General features: G+C 42.0%; 1 protein-coding gene across 1 annotated transcript in view; it reads left to right on the top strand.

Annotated features, from left to right (window-relative positions):
- The window catches only part of LOC126252368 (dipeptidase 1-like), a 347,955-nt gene that overhangs the window by 78,687 nt on the left and 252,980 nt on the right, over positions 1-16,288 (top strand). The window contains exon 2 of the mRNA XM_049953259.1: positions 5,165-5,321. Coding sequence (XP_049809216.1) covers positions 5,165-5,321 — 157 coding nt within the window. The remainder of the gene's footprint in view (positions 1-5,164; positions 5,322-16,288) is intronic.

Below are 16,288 nucleotides of genomic sequence, written 5' to 3'. Positions count from 1 at the left end.
TTGAAGGACGTACGAAATTCGGTGTCATAATTGTTATCTGACAAGAATGGTGGCCACTTTTCGAAAAATGGTTCAAATGGCTCTGAGTACTATGGGACTTAACATCTGAGATCATCAGTCCCCTAGAACTTAGAACTACTTAAACCTAACTAACCTAAGGACATCACACACATTCAAGCCCGAGGCAGGATTCGAACCTGCGATCTTAGCGGTCACGCGGTTCCAGACTGAAGCGCCTAGAACCGCTCGGCCACAGCGGCCAACGGCCACTTTTCCAAACGTTGTTAGTCGTGGACTGGAGTCAGTATTGCAGGATGGAAAACTCAGCAAAGATTTGTGGCCCTTCTCCAGCAAAAACTTGCCTCCTATAAGTAGTTACGAAATTTATGAACAGCAAAGATAAGGGCAATAGCTCCCTTATCTATCTGTTGGTATCGCCGTTGCATGGCATCCAGTGTTTTGAAGGCGAAAGCAATGGTTTTGCCCGCAGTACCCAATAATTTGACAATACCATATCGGTGCTGTTTGAAGCATCAGCTGCCACTTTCAGTTGTTTTCTGGCATTATATGAGACTAACCAGTTTGAATTCAGTAAGGCCCCTTTCAGTTTTTCAAAAGCCCGTTGACACTCCATCGTCATCGTCCTCTTCTATTGTTCGCCCTTCCAGAGGGATCTGTAGAGTGATTTGACTACTGTGGCAGGTGCTAGAACAAATTTCCATAGTAGTCAATTCGATCCAAAAGTGATTGCAACTGTTTCACATTAGTGTGCGCTGGAAGGCTGGGAATGACTTCTATATGGTTTTCTGCATAGCGGACTGCCTCTTCTGAAATAATGCGTTCAAGACACTGTATTTTAGGCTGAAAAGAGCAACATTTCTTCTCGTCAACAAGGAGTTCCCCCTGGAGGAAACCTGAAAAAAAAAGACTTGTCCAAGTTGTGGACGTGTTCTTCGTGATGTGCTGGGATACATTTATGTCACGAAGGTAATTAAAGTCTCCAAGATCCTTCCTAAGCAGAAGCTCCAGGTAACGTTGGAACAACTGTGGGGCTGAAATTATATCGAAAGGCACTCTCTTGTAACTGTAGCGAGCAAAAGGTGTGTTCACTATTAGCACTAGCTGACTTGCCTTACTGAGAGGCTGTTACAGGCAAGTGTCAGTCAAGACAACGCCGGAGTAATCCAGTCCTCCACCTAATTTCGCCATTATTTCTTTGGCCCTCAGAAGTGGAGGTATCGACAATGGATAGCGGATTTACGGTCGATTTGATGTCCCCAGACAGCTATAGCTTACCATTCGGCTTTTACACGAACACCAAGGGCGTGGCCCAAAGACTGTTTGAAACGGATTCAGTGATGCTATATGTTTGTATATAAGTCATTCCCAGCCTTCCAGCCTTTCCTGCTTCACTTCGTCACACAGCATGTAAGGAATGGGGCGAACTTTACGAAACTTTGGAATCACGATGGGTTTCAAAGTAATATGTACTTGCACCGGGTTGTGCACATTCCTTTATCGTCCATTACGTGGATCGGATGGGAGAAGTCCTGGGCTGTGAACGCTAATAGGTCAAGAAGATCAAGTACTATTCTGTTGACGCCCTTGGGAGAGTGCGTCACTAGCAGCATTACTTGCATTACTTTGTGCCTTTACCGAGCAGGTAATGTGCAACAGGCTTTGATACGGATTGGCTGATCACTGTAGCTTGTAAAACTACCCTGAAAGTGGTTTAACTGCGGTGAGCGAATGAAATCACGAGTAGCACTATTAATAATCGTTTTAGGGGGACTTGTAATTGCACATTGTTTCCTTTTAGTTCTGCGTTTGACAAAACCACCTTAGTACCATTTAATACAATTTTGTAAATTCTGTTTTCGAAGTCAGTGTCAGTACTGTCAGTGTCGACCGTGCATGTAGTGTACCTAGCGGTTCGATGTTGTTTCTGCAGACCGACTTCTGCTTTTTTCCCCTTTTTCCGACAATGTAATTTCACGGTTTGGCAGTAACAAGGCTCTGTATTATGGGTAACAAGACAATGAGCAGAAATTTTCACCGCGGTTTGCCGATAAAGAGTTGCCTTCCCCAACAAATATCCACTTTCTACCAGGTTTTGGGGTAGTTTTGCTATAATATTTACCATGTTTTTTTCGAGATTTGCTACGACCACGAAATTCCGTTCTGAAAACATTAGTCTTTCCATGACTGAGAATCCATTCTGTTAGCATTGTCTGTTCTAAAGCCTAAATGATGGATTAATATTCTTCGAGTATGGAGTTATTTAATTGAATAAGGTCGTCCCGTGAACCGTTGTCAGGAGGGTAGACTATTCCCATGTATTCCGAATATTCACACGTAAATTTACGGTCCATAATGATATCCTGAAGCATGGCGATCCATTTTTTGAAAGTCTGTGCCGGGCTTCATGCAAGCTCCGTAAGACCTATAGCGTGCAGCTAGTACGAGAATTTTACGTCTAAAAAATTGAGACACTTTGTCCTTTATATCTGTGCAACCTGAAATACGAGTATTCTTCTCAAAGTCAGAGAACAACTGCTAGACCACCCCGCAAACGCCTGCTGCGGCAGAGGATAACAAAAAAGCTCGTTGGCTGTAAAGTGTTACTCCATTCGGACAAAGTAACTTGTGCATTTTGTGTGTTAAACACCGTCGATATTCTGCTGACTTCCTCTTGGGGTTTTCCCCTTTAAAACCAGCCGTGTAGCGGCTTTTCCTGAGTGTTTCTAATGAACTGCAGGATTTGTACCCCAAGATCGATTGCCTGCGTCATTTGAAATTGAACACAGATTGTACCGTGGTTCTCAACTAGAATTCCTAGCAAAAAGTGTTTAGATAGTGTACAGGCGAGAGAGAAACGTTTCCAAAAATAATAAGTAAAAATATTCAGTTGTTCTTGATACTGTTATGTCTAAAACCAATGAGTCCAATCTGTTCTAAGTGCACCACATCATGAATATTGCACTGGTCCGTTCGTCGACGATGCTAAAGCACTACTATAAAGGTCCACAGAACCTCATCGAATCGAAATTCCTCTTTGAAAGCCTGAAATTCTTTCATGAGTCAACTTCATGAAGGTGTAGCTGACGTCAGTGTCAGTAGTACACTACTTCAAACTTCACATCAGACGCACTTTCTGAAATCATATTTGCCGAAGTGATAACAGTGCAGTATTCCAAAGAGGTACTTTATTAGAAGAGCACAAACACTCAACTTCGAACTCAGTTTCAAGTCCAGGGAACAACGTAAGCCCATACTAGTCCTCTCAGAATCTAAGTGTAATTTCACAGTGGAATTTCTATGCTGTTATAAACACAGTCGAAGTGTATCCCCTGCCCCGCACGGGATTAGCCGAGCGGTCTAGGGCGCTGCAGTCATGGACTATGCGGCTGATACCGGCGGAGGTTCGAGTCCTCCCTTGGGCATGGGTGTGTGTGTTTGTCCTTTGGATAATTTAGGTTAAGTAGTGTGTAAGCTTTGGGACTGATGACCTTAGCAGTTAAGTCCCATAAGATTTCACACACATTTGAATTTGAAAATTTTGAAGAGTGTGCCCATTGGTCCGGTGCGCGATATGGATGGATCTGTCGTGGTACCACATCTTCACACTATTGGTTGCACGTGGCAAGTACGTAGCTTACAAAGCAATCCCTTGCCATGGCGACCTCTGAGGAGTGTCGCCGAAACACTGTCGCTATGCAGCTCTGGTGAGTACCCGTGGCTGACGTGAGGTCACAACAAGAAGTCCAGGTCTAGAAAACTAATGTAGCAAATTAACCTGCCCTAAACTGTGCAAATGAGCACTGTCACTTCGGCTATGAAAAGTAGAGACCCCTGCGCAGTTGGCCGTTTTCTTCAGAACCTGCTGTTTTAAGTAAGCCTCACAGCAATCGCTTTGCTTCACTGAGATCCCAGTTCCTTTGCCACCAACACGCGTTTTCGGTGGTAAGTACTATCTGTCTCCCGGTCACGCGGCCCTACCGTTTAGGTGCCATATCGATACAGTTTAACTGAGTTCTATAGGCAGCAGTAGATCGGTAAAATATACTCAGTTAATTGAAGAAAATGATCTTATTGTCCACTAGCTGCAATAATGAAATCATCCAGAATTACGATGGCAACTCGTAATCACGATCGCATCTGGACCGGCGGCGTCTCTTTGCGGCTGATAAGGTAATCTGTCATGAATTACTGCCGTGTGGCATCATTAGATGGTATCTCCCTCACTCGTCCTCAATTACGCGTTTCATTTCTTAATTTTGTGTTCCCTGATTCTTTATATCGATTTTTTGTGGCTGACCGACGGTCGTCTCCCAATACAGTCAGAACAGTCTCATATCAGCAACTTTTGTCACTTGCTTCACTGCCTTTTTACCTCATTGAATTGTGTGAGATTCATTATTATGTATTTGCGGGCCTTATGTGACATAATAAATCATGTCTGTAGTATACTCTTATTTAATTTCAGTCGTGCTGTCCTCTTCCTCCTTACTCTATCATTAGAGCTGATTTACTCCACAGTAATTGTGAAGACAAGGCCGAATAGTGCCCTTTTATATGAGATGAATGTTATGCTTTAGGCATGACCAGTAAAAGGATTAAGACAGCGGGTGCTCGTTTTCAAGTCACACATCTCGGAATGTGGTTTCACCTTTTCACAACTTTTTTATCAAAATAAACCACTAAAGTCTTACCTACTTATAATTAACCACAGATTAAATGTTTAATACAATAAAGAAAGCTTCACAGTTTAAATTCACCTCTTTACGCTTCCTCCAGTGCCTAATTTCTTGTTGACATGACTGAGTGTCGGCCCGCTGTCTCTCCATTTATGTTGCAAAATACCCGAACATGATTTGCATCAGTGTATTAATTAAGGAAGAGTTTTGAACAATCGTAGCGTTCCATAACTGCAGGACTGTTATGCCATTACTGTTGATGTAATTAGTATCTAAAGGAGTGAATTAAAAATGAAATAAAAGCTGAGAAGTAGAGTATGTTTTTTTAAAAAACTATGTTTCAAACAATAACTAGAAGTTGTAATGGTGTTGACACTTGAAACTACAGATCTGTCTTACAAAACTGTAGTCTTGGACGAATGTCTACTGGTACATGCCTTTGAGGAAAAATAATATTGCTGTTGTAGGCACAACGACCTTCCGTGGAACATCCGCAAGTTTGTCCACAACCAACTGCGCGACCTAAACCTTGCCGAAGACCTGCGCGACGTGGAGCCGTGGTCGCGGAGCCCGTGGTCCCACACTGACCTGATGCGCATGCGTGCAGGACTCGTTGGAGGGCAAGTAAGTCGAAGGTGGCTTTTGCCACACATTACGAGTAACGGCGACCTTCCGTTTTCCAGAATAAGTTTTGGAATTGCAATTTCCTTCTTTACTGCTGAAAAAAATCGCGTAAAATCTACTTTCGTACCCACTTTTTATTCTAGATTCAGTATTATTTTACTATAGTTATCAGATGCTTCTTTTTGTCGAATTATTAGTTTACCTAAGATTGGAGAGAGTCGTGTATGCGATATGTCTCTAAATGCTATAAATTTTTTGTCGTATAATTAAATTATATCTCTAGTGCCTCTACTTTGCTTACGTTGAATCCACCCAATATCTGACCATAAAACAACGGGAACATGCCAAAAACCATTACGCTGTACATTACTCTATACGAACAGACAAATTAATTATTAATGGATTAAGGGATTAATATTTGATTTGATGGACAACATTACTTTACTTGACGTACAAAGTTTTCCCATCATCTCTACGTGTCTGTCTACTGGAAGATCTAAAACGATTTATATTACGCGTACAATATTTTGTCATACGTTACGTTGTTAAGTACGTGGTGAAATATTTCCTCCTCATTTCTCTTCCACCAGTTAGCGAATTCTGGTTGCAGTGGTATTATTTTAATATTTTACGACTATGTAAACTGATCTTACATTAAAAATCTCGTGGTTGCGTTGAATGAAGATTTACTGAAAAATATGAATAGTGGCTAACAAACATTAAATGGGGTAGATGGACGGATTGACTGTATGGTTTGATGGACAAAGTGTGTAACATACGAGAGCGCGGGAGAAGGGGAGACTGGAAAAGAAGTTTGTAAAGGCGATGTAGTACAAACTTAACAGCTGTTTCCTATGTTTCGCCTACACTACTGTCTTCGAATGTACATGCTTACATGACGTAACCTAACAAGGTTATTTTTATTTTATTTTGCATCAATGGTGACTGGAAGTAAGTGAATTTGATGCCTCCTAATACACTGCGACCAAGATGCGGACGTGAAAGTTTTTGCCTGCGCAGGAACTCGTCCCTCGCTTGTTCCCCTTAGATGGCCTCCAAACGGGGCGTAGGCAGCGTTTTGCTTTCCCAGCTGCCTCGCCTTTAAACCCTAGTCTAACAAAATAATGGCCTGTTATTTTTCGCTTTCCCTGCAGCGACCACCGCCGTCACGTTTCTTCAAAAAAATTCCCTCAACTGTGGCCACGACAGACCTGGGAATACTGTAGATATGTAATACACTTTACCAACGAAATTCTTTTGAACACAGTCACTGATACTACAAATATAATATAAGATAATAAATATAAGATAATAATTGTCCCAAATCTGCGAGATACCAGAGTGGAGAAGAGTTTGTACCTCTTTAATTCAGACGTATTTTTCATGAGAACGAGACATGTACTCGACCCCCTCCTTATCTACCAGCTAATTAATTATGCGCACAACGGTAACGGAAGGAAATTATGGTGGACCCTGCTAGTTGGTAAAATAAGGAGTGCACATTCACAATAATTTAATAAAAATCGTAATCTACTCAAAGAAAGAGAACTTTATCATAATAAACAACAGGAAATGGGATTCTGCATAGATCTACGAAATGATATGCGGATTAAATATTACAACGAAATTTATTATACATCAGAACATAAATGCACATGACTGTCGACACAAACAGTATGTTAAAGGATAGGGTATACTGAACTATTACGCGAATAAGAGTTGGCTCGAGAACAAGGGGCTCCTATTCTCTGTGATGCACTAGATTGACGATAATGACTGGAGGTAATACTGAATCAAATATTAATCTCCCGACTACATAGCAGTATCGCAATTAGTAGTGAGAGTCAAATGGGATCACATGGAGAAACAAGCAAGGTGGAATTGTAGCAAAGCAAGAGCGCGTGCTGCTGAGGGATTCAGTATAAAATTGATAATGTCCTACAATGCCGGAGCCGCAAAATACTGTACCAGTACTGAATCTGCAGCACGTCGTCAGTAGGCAGCGTCCTGATGATGTAGACGCCGACTTCTGCTGTGCAGCAACTCTGTGTCAACCCCTGGCCTCGAAGGCTGTCCAAAAACTCTAAGTTCTTCCGAAAAATAGCTGCCAAGTCGCAAGACTGTTCGACTCTGACGAAGATCAGATTCCGAATTCCACTCCGTGATGCGATGCAAGAGCGAAGCCAGCATTGCTCAACTCCCTACTCTCCTCGAAAACCACGAATCAGCATTCAGTTCTGATTCCAAAATTCCCCCACGCTTTATCAGAACATCATTGGCACCAATAGCGACCGTTCCCTCCAGTTTCGTGCAGGGCATTATGACGTCAACTAGCCTCAGTTTAAGTTGACCGATCATGCTTCTTCTGTTCAGCTGAGGGCACTGAAACTGCCGTTTGAGCGACTACGAAAACAACCTGTCTAGACGACCAGCCATCCGACGCCAGACAGTCGCACCCAGCAGGGCACAGTCCACAAGTATTCTCAGAATCAAGAGGACAATACAGTCAGTCGATGCCAAGAATCTTCGTTCCGGACGCGCCAGAACGGTAAACACATAAACTGTGGTGACATTCAGACGTTTCACAGGTCGTTTGCCCCCTGCACACAATAGGCGAAACTCGACTGACGTCAGTCGTTCCGCCAGACGCTTAAGCCCATTGTAAGAACCCCTCAGAATTCATGCAAGTGCAGCCCCAACCGGAAATTCTGTATGCCGGGTCCTCCGATGCTTGCCTCGCACAGGCCACCCAGGGAAGTAACCGAACATGCACAGGAATCAAGTGTAAAGTATTTTTGAGTTATGAGTGCAAATACTCTCATTACAATAACCTTATTCGGTCAGTTACTACCGTGCAATGACATAGAACATTAATAAAATTGATGAAAATGAGAGGCGACATGCAAAAGAGGGCATGGAACCTCTCAAATCTTTTGTATCAACTAACCAAATCATGACTTTCTTACTGAAGACAGCTGCTGAAACCAGTTTGTTCAGACAAGCGTTATTTTGCACGGAACATTATCAACTTGCACATTGAAGGCAGGATTCAACAAACATAAAACTGGCATGAAGTGTAGTACATATTTGTATATGCAACTGATTAACATTCCGGCGCAACGACGCAAAGTACGTAGGAGGAACGCCATGTTTGTGGGCGTGCTAAAAAGTAATGTTTCTGAATTTTTTATGTGAAGAGTCCTAAAGCTTTTTAAATAAAACAAATTTCCTTAACATTCTACATCTTCTTTGTTCATGTAGACATATTTGTTTCTCAACATTGTTATCTTGGCGACGAATACAGTTCTTACAGCGAGGGCCCAGTTTGATGGTGGAGTCACACTCTCACCTTTGATTGCAACGTTTCATCATTATCAAAGTGAAGTTCTCGAAAGTTTTCTTCAATTTCTTTAAAGTCAGTACTGCGATTTGACTTTTTTTTGGCAGTGTTACATTTACACGATCATGATTTCGGCTTTACAATCAGTCAAATGGCGGTACTGACTTGAAAGAAATAAATTATGATAGGGGCCCCACATTATTAACTTCTGGAAACAGATGAAAATAGGTTCAAATGGTTCAAATGGCTCTGAACACTATGGGACTTAACATCTGAGGTCATCAGTCCACTACAAATTAGAAATTCTTAAACCTAACTAACCTAAGGACATCACACACATCAATGCCCAAGGCAGGATTCGAACCTGCGACCGTAGCAGTCGTGTGTTACCAGACTGAAGCGCCACTTCGGCCAGCTGAAAATTGGATGGGGGCAAGTCGGGACTGTGTGGAGGATACATGATGACAGTATTGTGGGAGGAGAGAATATGTTCCATACAGGTTTCGGGTTTGGGAAAGAGACAGGGGTCTGTTAGCTGGGGAAACTATGGGGTTGATGGGTAGGAGGTGAAGCAGGTAGTGTGAAAACAGGTGGTGGGAAGGACAAAGGGTGAAGAGGAGATTTGGTGTATGGGGAAGGTAGTGATACAAGGAGAAATAAATGGGGGTGGGTGTAGGAGGAAAAGGGGAGGGGAGCCCTGAAATGTAGGGGGATAGGTGGGGGAGGTTTAAAGTTGGTCGGAGGGATAAACATTTGGCATCGGGGGGAGGGGGAGGGAATGTCATTGTCTCGATAATGGTATAGGGGGCGCGGCGGTGTCCGATGAGGGTAAGGAGGGGTGGGAAATTGATAAGTTGGTAGTGGATCTTTGTTGACGAAGGTTAACGGATGCAAAAAGCGAGAAAGAGTGCATAGCGTTCGAAGACCATTGCAACATTGCCATGCCAGAGTATGGGTCAGTTCAGGATTTTGTAGGTGTAGGGGTGTATATTTAAGTTCGGCCTGTTAGTAGTTTTATTAGTTTTAGTTTATTGTGGGCTTTCTGTTGGATGGTTAGTAGGTGACGTTTCCACTTGAGTTGCTGGTCGAGGGTTGGTCCGAGATATTTTACTGTGGTGAACCCAAAGGGTCGGAATGTTGCAGATGCCGCAACGCTCGTATCAGGACTAGTATTGTCATGCTGAAGGAGAAGGTGCTCTGAGTGTGAACGAACTGTTCTAATTCGTGCGTTCAGAAACTCCAATACCGCTCGCTGTTCCTCACGCACCGACATAGTTACGTTTCATACGGCCATGTTACACGCAACAATTCGGAGCATTCTAGCTGCAGAAGGTTGCAACTTACATCAGCGAAGCTGGAAAGTCGACGGAATGAAATGCATGACATACAATATCTCAGTCGATATTGAGCACAGAACAAAACATTCGGAAGCACTGATTTTCAGTACGCCTTTTTACATTAATGTACATAAAGAAACATTACATAGCGACTTTCTCATTCAAAAATCGCATTTGAATGTTGGTTGCTTGCGGGTATTCTGCATTATGCCTCGCATGATGCAAAAGTCTACCAAAAAGAGTCGCAATTCGACAACAGCAAATAGTGGGCGAACGAGACTGTGGTTTATTGTTTCGTTACGTTACGGCTTACTTTGGTCGCCATTCCGTGACTCGTGCGAATATGAAATTGATGGATTCAGTAGGCTCATCGCCATGCAAGTTTTTTGTTTTTATTTTATTTATTTACACGTCAAGTTCCGTAGGAGCAAATTCAGGAGCATATCTCCAAGGTCATGGAACGCGTCAGTAAATAAAATTACTATATAAAAGTAATAACAGATGAAAACATTAAGCCAAAATATTAAACCATAAGTTTAAGTAAACGCAGTCAAAAATACAAACATGCCAGATTCAAACAGACGCAAAATCCCCAAGATTGGCGATCTTTTACAGAAGCTCGAAATTTAGCGCGGACTTCAATGCGAGATGCTTATAATATTTTCCACAATGAAACTTTGTCTCGAAACCTTGTAGAGAATCCAAAGAGATTCTGGTCGTATGTGAAGTATGTTAGCGCCAAGAAACAATCAGTGCCTTCTCTGCGCGATAGCAATGGAGATACTATCGAAGACAGTTCTGCCAAAGCTGACTTACTAAACACAGCCTTCCGAAATGCCTTCAGAAAAGAAGTAAATATTCCAGAATTCGAACCAAGAAAACCTGCCAACATGAGTAGCGTAGAAGTAAATATCCTCAGAGTAATGAAGCAACTTAAATCACTTAATAAAAGCAAGTCTTCTGGTCCAGACTGTATACCAATTAGATTCCTTTCAGTGTATGCTGATGCATTAGCTCCATCGTTAATAATCATATACAACCGTTCGCTCGATGAAAGATCCCTACCCAAAGAGTGGAGAGTTGCACAGGTAACACCAATACTCAAGAAAGGTAGTATGAGTAACCCACTAAATTACAGGCCCATATCATTAACGTCGATATGTAGCAGGATTTTGCAACATATATTGTGTTCGAACATATGAATTAACTCGAAGAAAACGGTCTATTGACACACAGTCAATATGAATTTAGAAAATATCGTTCTTGTGAAACACAAGTAGTTCTTTATTCGCATGAAATGATGAGTGCCATTGACAAGGGATTTAAGACTGATTCCATATTTCTGAATTTCCGGAAGGCTTCTGACACTGTACAACACAAGCAGCTTGTAGTGAAATTGCGTGCTTATGGAATATCGTCTCAGTTATGTGACTGGATTCGCGATTTTGAGTCAGAGAGCTCACAGTTCTTAGTAACTGACGGAAAGTCAGCGAGTAAAACAGAAGTGATTTCTGGCGTTCCCAAAGGTAGTGTTATATGCCCTTTGCTGTTCCTTATCTATATAAACGATTTGGGAGACAAACTGAGCAGCCGTCTTCGGTTGTTTGCAGATGACGCTGTCGTTCATCGACTAATAAAGTCATCATAAGATGAAAAGAAATTGACAAACGATTTAGAAAAGATATCTGAATGGTGCTAAAATTGGGAGTTGACCCTAAATAAAGAAAAGTGTGAGGCATCCACATGAGTGCTAAAAGGAATCCGTAAAACTTCAGTTACACGATAAATCAGTCAAATGTAAAGGCCGCAAATGCAACTAAATACCTAGGAATTACAATTACAAACAACTTAAATTGGGGAAGGCTAACCAAAGACTGAGATTTTATTGACAGGACACTTAGAAAAAGTAACAGATCTACTAAGGAGACTGGCTACACTACGCTTTACCGTCCTCTTTTGGAATACTGCTGCGCGGTTTGGGATCCTTACCAGATAGGATTGACGGAGTACATCGAGAAAGTTCAAAGAAGGGCAGCACGTTTTGTATTATGGCGAAATATGGGAGAAAGTGTCACTGAAATGGTACACGGTTTGGGATGGACATCATTAAAAGAAAGGCGTTTTTCGTTGCGACGGAATCTTCTCACGAAATTCCAATCACCAACTTTCTCCTACGAATGCGAAAATATTTTGTTGACATAGGGAGAAACGACCACCACAATAAAATAAGGGAAATCAGCGCTCTTACGGAAAGATATAGGTGTTCGTTCTTTCCGCTCGCTATACGAGTTTGGAATAATAGAGAACTGTGAAGGTGGTTCGATGAACCATCCGCCAGGCACTTAAATGTAATTTGCAGAGTATCCATGTAGATGTAGATGAAGGTACAACAAGAATCAGCATAATTTCACAATGAATTTCTCGCCAGAATAGAAGGAGTTACCCATTTACCTATGAGGAAAATCTTGAGTTTCGATTCGAAAGCGCGTGGATTACTGCTAAGATTTTTGAATTGAAAATGGATGCAGCAGTATACTGCATACTTTTCTGCAGAAGATTTAAGGGAAGTCCGATCCAAATGCATGTTGGATTTCTGCCGAGTAGTAACTGAGTGAAAGCTGCTTATTCTTGGGAATAAGCTGATATTGTTAACAAGAAATCACAGTAAGGAACATACATATTGAGAGACCAATGTAAAAATTAACAGACTTGTGAGCAGGAATCGACAAGAGGTTCGCGAACTTACACCACTTACTACCCGAACCGTCCGTTTCTGGGCGAAAAATATCCTTTTAGAGTGGGAAGTTTTACCCCAAAATATAATACCATACGACATAAAAAGGCCCCAGGTGGCTCGCGCCCAAGAGGCCTGATATATTGCTGACTCGAGCGTGGAATATCTCTCAGCCACACCAGATATCTTGAGCCTTGAAATGGGACGGGTTGCTACAAGACATATGGATAGCCAGACGGATGGATGTGCCACACGCTGTCGGCATGGTAGCCATTGTTTTGGCTTGTCTACACAATATGAAAGCACACTGGTGTGCCCAAGGACAGGAATGGCATCACGTAGTCTTTGCAGCCGAGTCCCGGTTCAGTGCCCAGTATCGCGACGAGCGTTTCCATGTGTGGCGGTTTAGAAGAACGAACTTTACCACATAACATTACTCATTGTCATACGGGCCAACACCTAGAGTGATGGTACGTTTGGGTACAGAAGACGATAGCCTCTTGTTAGCATAGTCAATATTTCGTGCAACAGGCGTTACACTTCTGACATGTTAAGACCGACAGGTGTGTTGTAAATTCAGAGTCTTCGTAACGTTGTCTTTTAACAAGACAACACAACACCACATTTTTCGCGTATTGTGATGGCCAGCTCTACACACAGTGTGTTCGACTGTTGCCCTGGCCAAAACGCTCTCTAGCTCTCTCACTCACCGAAAATACGTCACAATGATTGATGAACTATGGCACAGACTGCCAGAGCGTGGAATGACATACACGGATCTGTCATCCAAGCTCAATTTAATGCCCAGCCGGGTTAGAAGCATTGTCGTTCCAGCGATGTCCTTACCTTGTGCAACCTCAAATCTCCTACAAACACAATCAATATTCTTCCTCGTACACTGTTTACACACAATAAGCAAAATTTAGTTATTTTCTATCCTTCCTGGTGTGCTAACTCTAATGGCAGCGTTCTGCTATCTACTCGAGTAAAGTAACAAGTGGTAAAATGGTAGATTTTAATGTTTACTTTACAAACACCCACTATTTGAAAAGCAAACAAAACTTAGTTGTAATATAAAAGACATCAGTGTCCCTTCCAAGTGTCGGCAGGGCCTTTTCTCCGGTGTTCCGGCAGATATCTGCAGTTTGGTTTCAGCAGTGTGTAGCTCGAGACAGCCCAAACAGACACGGCTCATCGCGTTCTGATGCGGCACCCCATGTTGACGGACAGCGTTTGTTTCCCGTTACAAAAAAAATTACTGTAGTTTGATAGCCGTTGTATCGATCTGTATTAATAGGAACATTAAAACACGAAGAATAACCAGCACTCCAACAGCTGCAACACAACTGCCCCTTACTGCTCATAAGGGACGTCTCTGCATTCGAACAGGAATTTGTGTTTAAATTTCTATCCACGCTGCGACGGCGTGTGACTGTGTTGCTGTTGGTTTGTATACAGCAGGGCTTGTGGCCTTGGAGAAGGAAGGATTTACACGCCATTCAATCAGTTAAATCAGCAAGTAGCTGACTTGTTTAATATACGTGAGTCACTGTTGTCAAACATATACATCAAAAATAAAAGAAACTATTAATGCTTGGAATGTTTTAAATATTGTGTCATACAAGCTGAGAAGACGTAAATCAACGGAAGACGGTGCAGAACAGCCTGATGACACTTACGCAATGTTTCTACTGGATCTGATTATTCAGAAACAATACTGCTCAACTGAAGGTACATTGGATAGGATAGTGGATGAAGGAAACCACTTTATAGACGACGACGCGATTAATAGTCTTCAAGATTGTGTAACTAACCTGTTTCTACGGGTTATTACGTTATTATTGGGAATGTAAATACTTATTGCTTGTGAAGTTAACGTGAGAAAATCAGGGTCGCCTCCGACTCTAACCATACAACTAATCGAAGGTTTGGTCGAGTCGGAAAATAAATTAATTTGATCACAGACCAAAAACTCACAAAAATGCATACGTTGTGATCTGCCAAAGTTTTGCATTCCTTGCTGCGACAAGGCAAAGCAATCTTTCAGAGTTTAAAAGCGAGACCAAAAGCTAACAGCTCTCCCTTCGCCAAGTAACAACGCGCCACGCGGTCAGTCTAACTCACCCTTCTTCGACTGGAGCACAGCTATGGACGCTTCCCGTACCGGCGACAGACTGTCTCCCGCTTCTTCTCCAGCCTCTTCCACGCTCGGCGTGGCCCGGAAAACCTAAAGATGCCATTTCCGCCACCAACCTAACGCAGGTGGATTTCTCACAAGTAGCGAAAACCTCTTTGCCTACTTGACCACTACGAGAGTTGGCTATTCTGTACAACTGCTGCTGAATCTGTACGACTACCGCAGACTTTCTGCAGCAGACTACGCCACCGTCGAGCAACGTGACACACAACCACATTCATTCAATCACACCACTATGATAATTATGAGAAAAGAGAAACAAGGAAGGAAAGAGAAATATTAGTGAAAATGGGCTACCGGACTAATGAAAGGTGGCTACAGGACCCTTCCAATTGTATTATTAGTGGCAGTGGCAGAAAGAGTACAGTGCTCCTCAAAGAAAAGCTAACAGTTCTGGTGATATGAACCTTCACCTGAAAAGATATCAAATACGGTTAGTATTTTAACAAAATTTTCGGAAGAAAACCTCTAAGTATACTTATTTGCGGCCTAGAGCTCATCATTGAAGGGACAGCCACCTTTGAAAATGCAACTCGAACGACGAAGTGACATTTGATTATGTGGAGTAAAAACACATAACGAATATCCATTACGAGGAAACAAGGCAATCACAGAATTGGAGATAGAACACATATTCTATCCCAATTTGATATAAAAAGGAGTAGAGTAAAATGGGTCAATTACTGGTGCCTTAAATTTTGGGCAATGCAGAAAGCAAGAGAAACTGGTAACGCAAAGTTTAAATTTTCTGCTTCTTTCATAGCACGTATCAAGAAATAATACAGAATGCCCCGTAGATACATCACTGCTTTCATGACAGGCAGAGATGAACAGGAAGATCATGATATCCGTCGGTATGGGGCCCATTTTGTCGAAGAAGTGAACCAGAAAATTGCAAGTCTCCAGATACAGCTACTCTGCATTTGGAATACTGATCAAATTGGATCTAATTAATAACTAATTTCGGGTGCGACAATATCTAAAAAAGGGGGGTTAATATCAACAGTTACCATGCTTCATTCTGCACACAATACTACTCATGGTTGTAAAATAGATGTTGGACTTTCGGTGAGTAACTACCTAAAAAAAAGTGTATACTTGTCTTAAGGAAAAAAACTTTCGGCCCAGAAGTTAAAAGGGCTATTGAAGGCATTCTTGCAGCAAATATACAGTCGGAGGCTAGCGCAAGTCGGAAAATATCAAAAGACAATTTAAAATCCTTTTTCGTGAATGTTGTTAATGACATTGTCACAAATAATCAGAAGTGTATGCTACTTTGTGATTCTTGGAGTGTTCACAAGCATACAGAAATAGTAAATGATGTATCTGCACTTAAGATGCTGAATGCATGATCATTCC

The sequence above is a fragment of the Schistocerca nitens genome, chromosome 4 (genome assembly GCF_023898315.1).
Source record: "Schistocerca nitens isolate TAMUIC-IGC-003100 chromosome 4, iqSchNite1.1, whole genome shotgun sequence".
NCBI lineage: Eukaryota > Metazoa > Arthropoda > Insecta > Orthoptera > Acrididae > Schistocerca > Schistocerca nitens.
The sequence above is the reverse complement of the archived record's forward strand: the minus strand, read 5'-3'. Positions and strand labels throughout refer to the sequence as shown.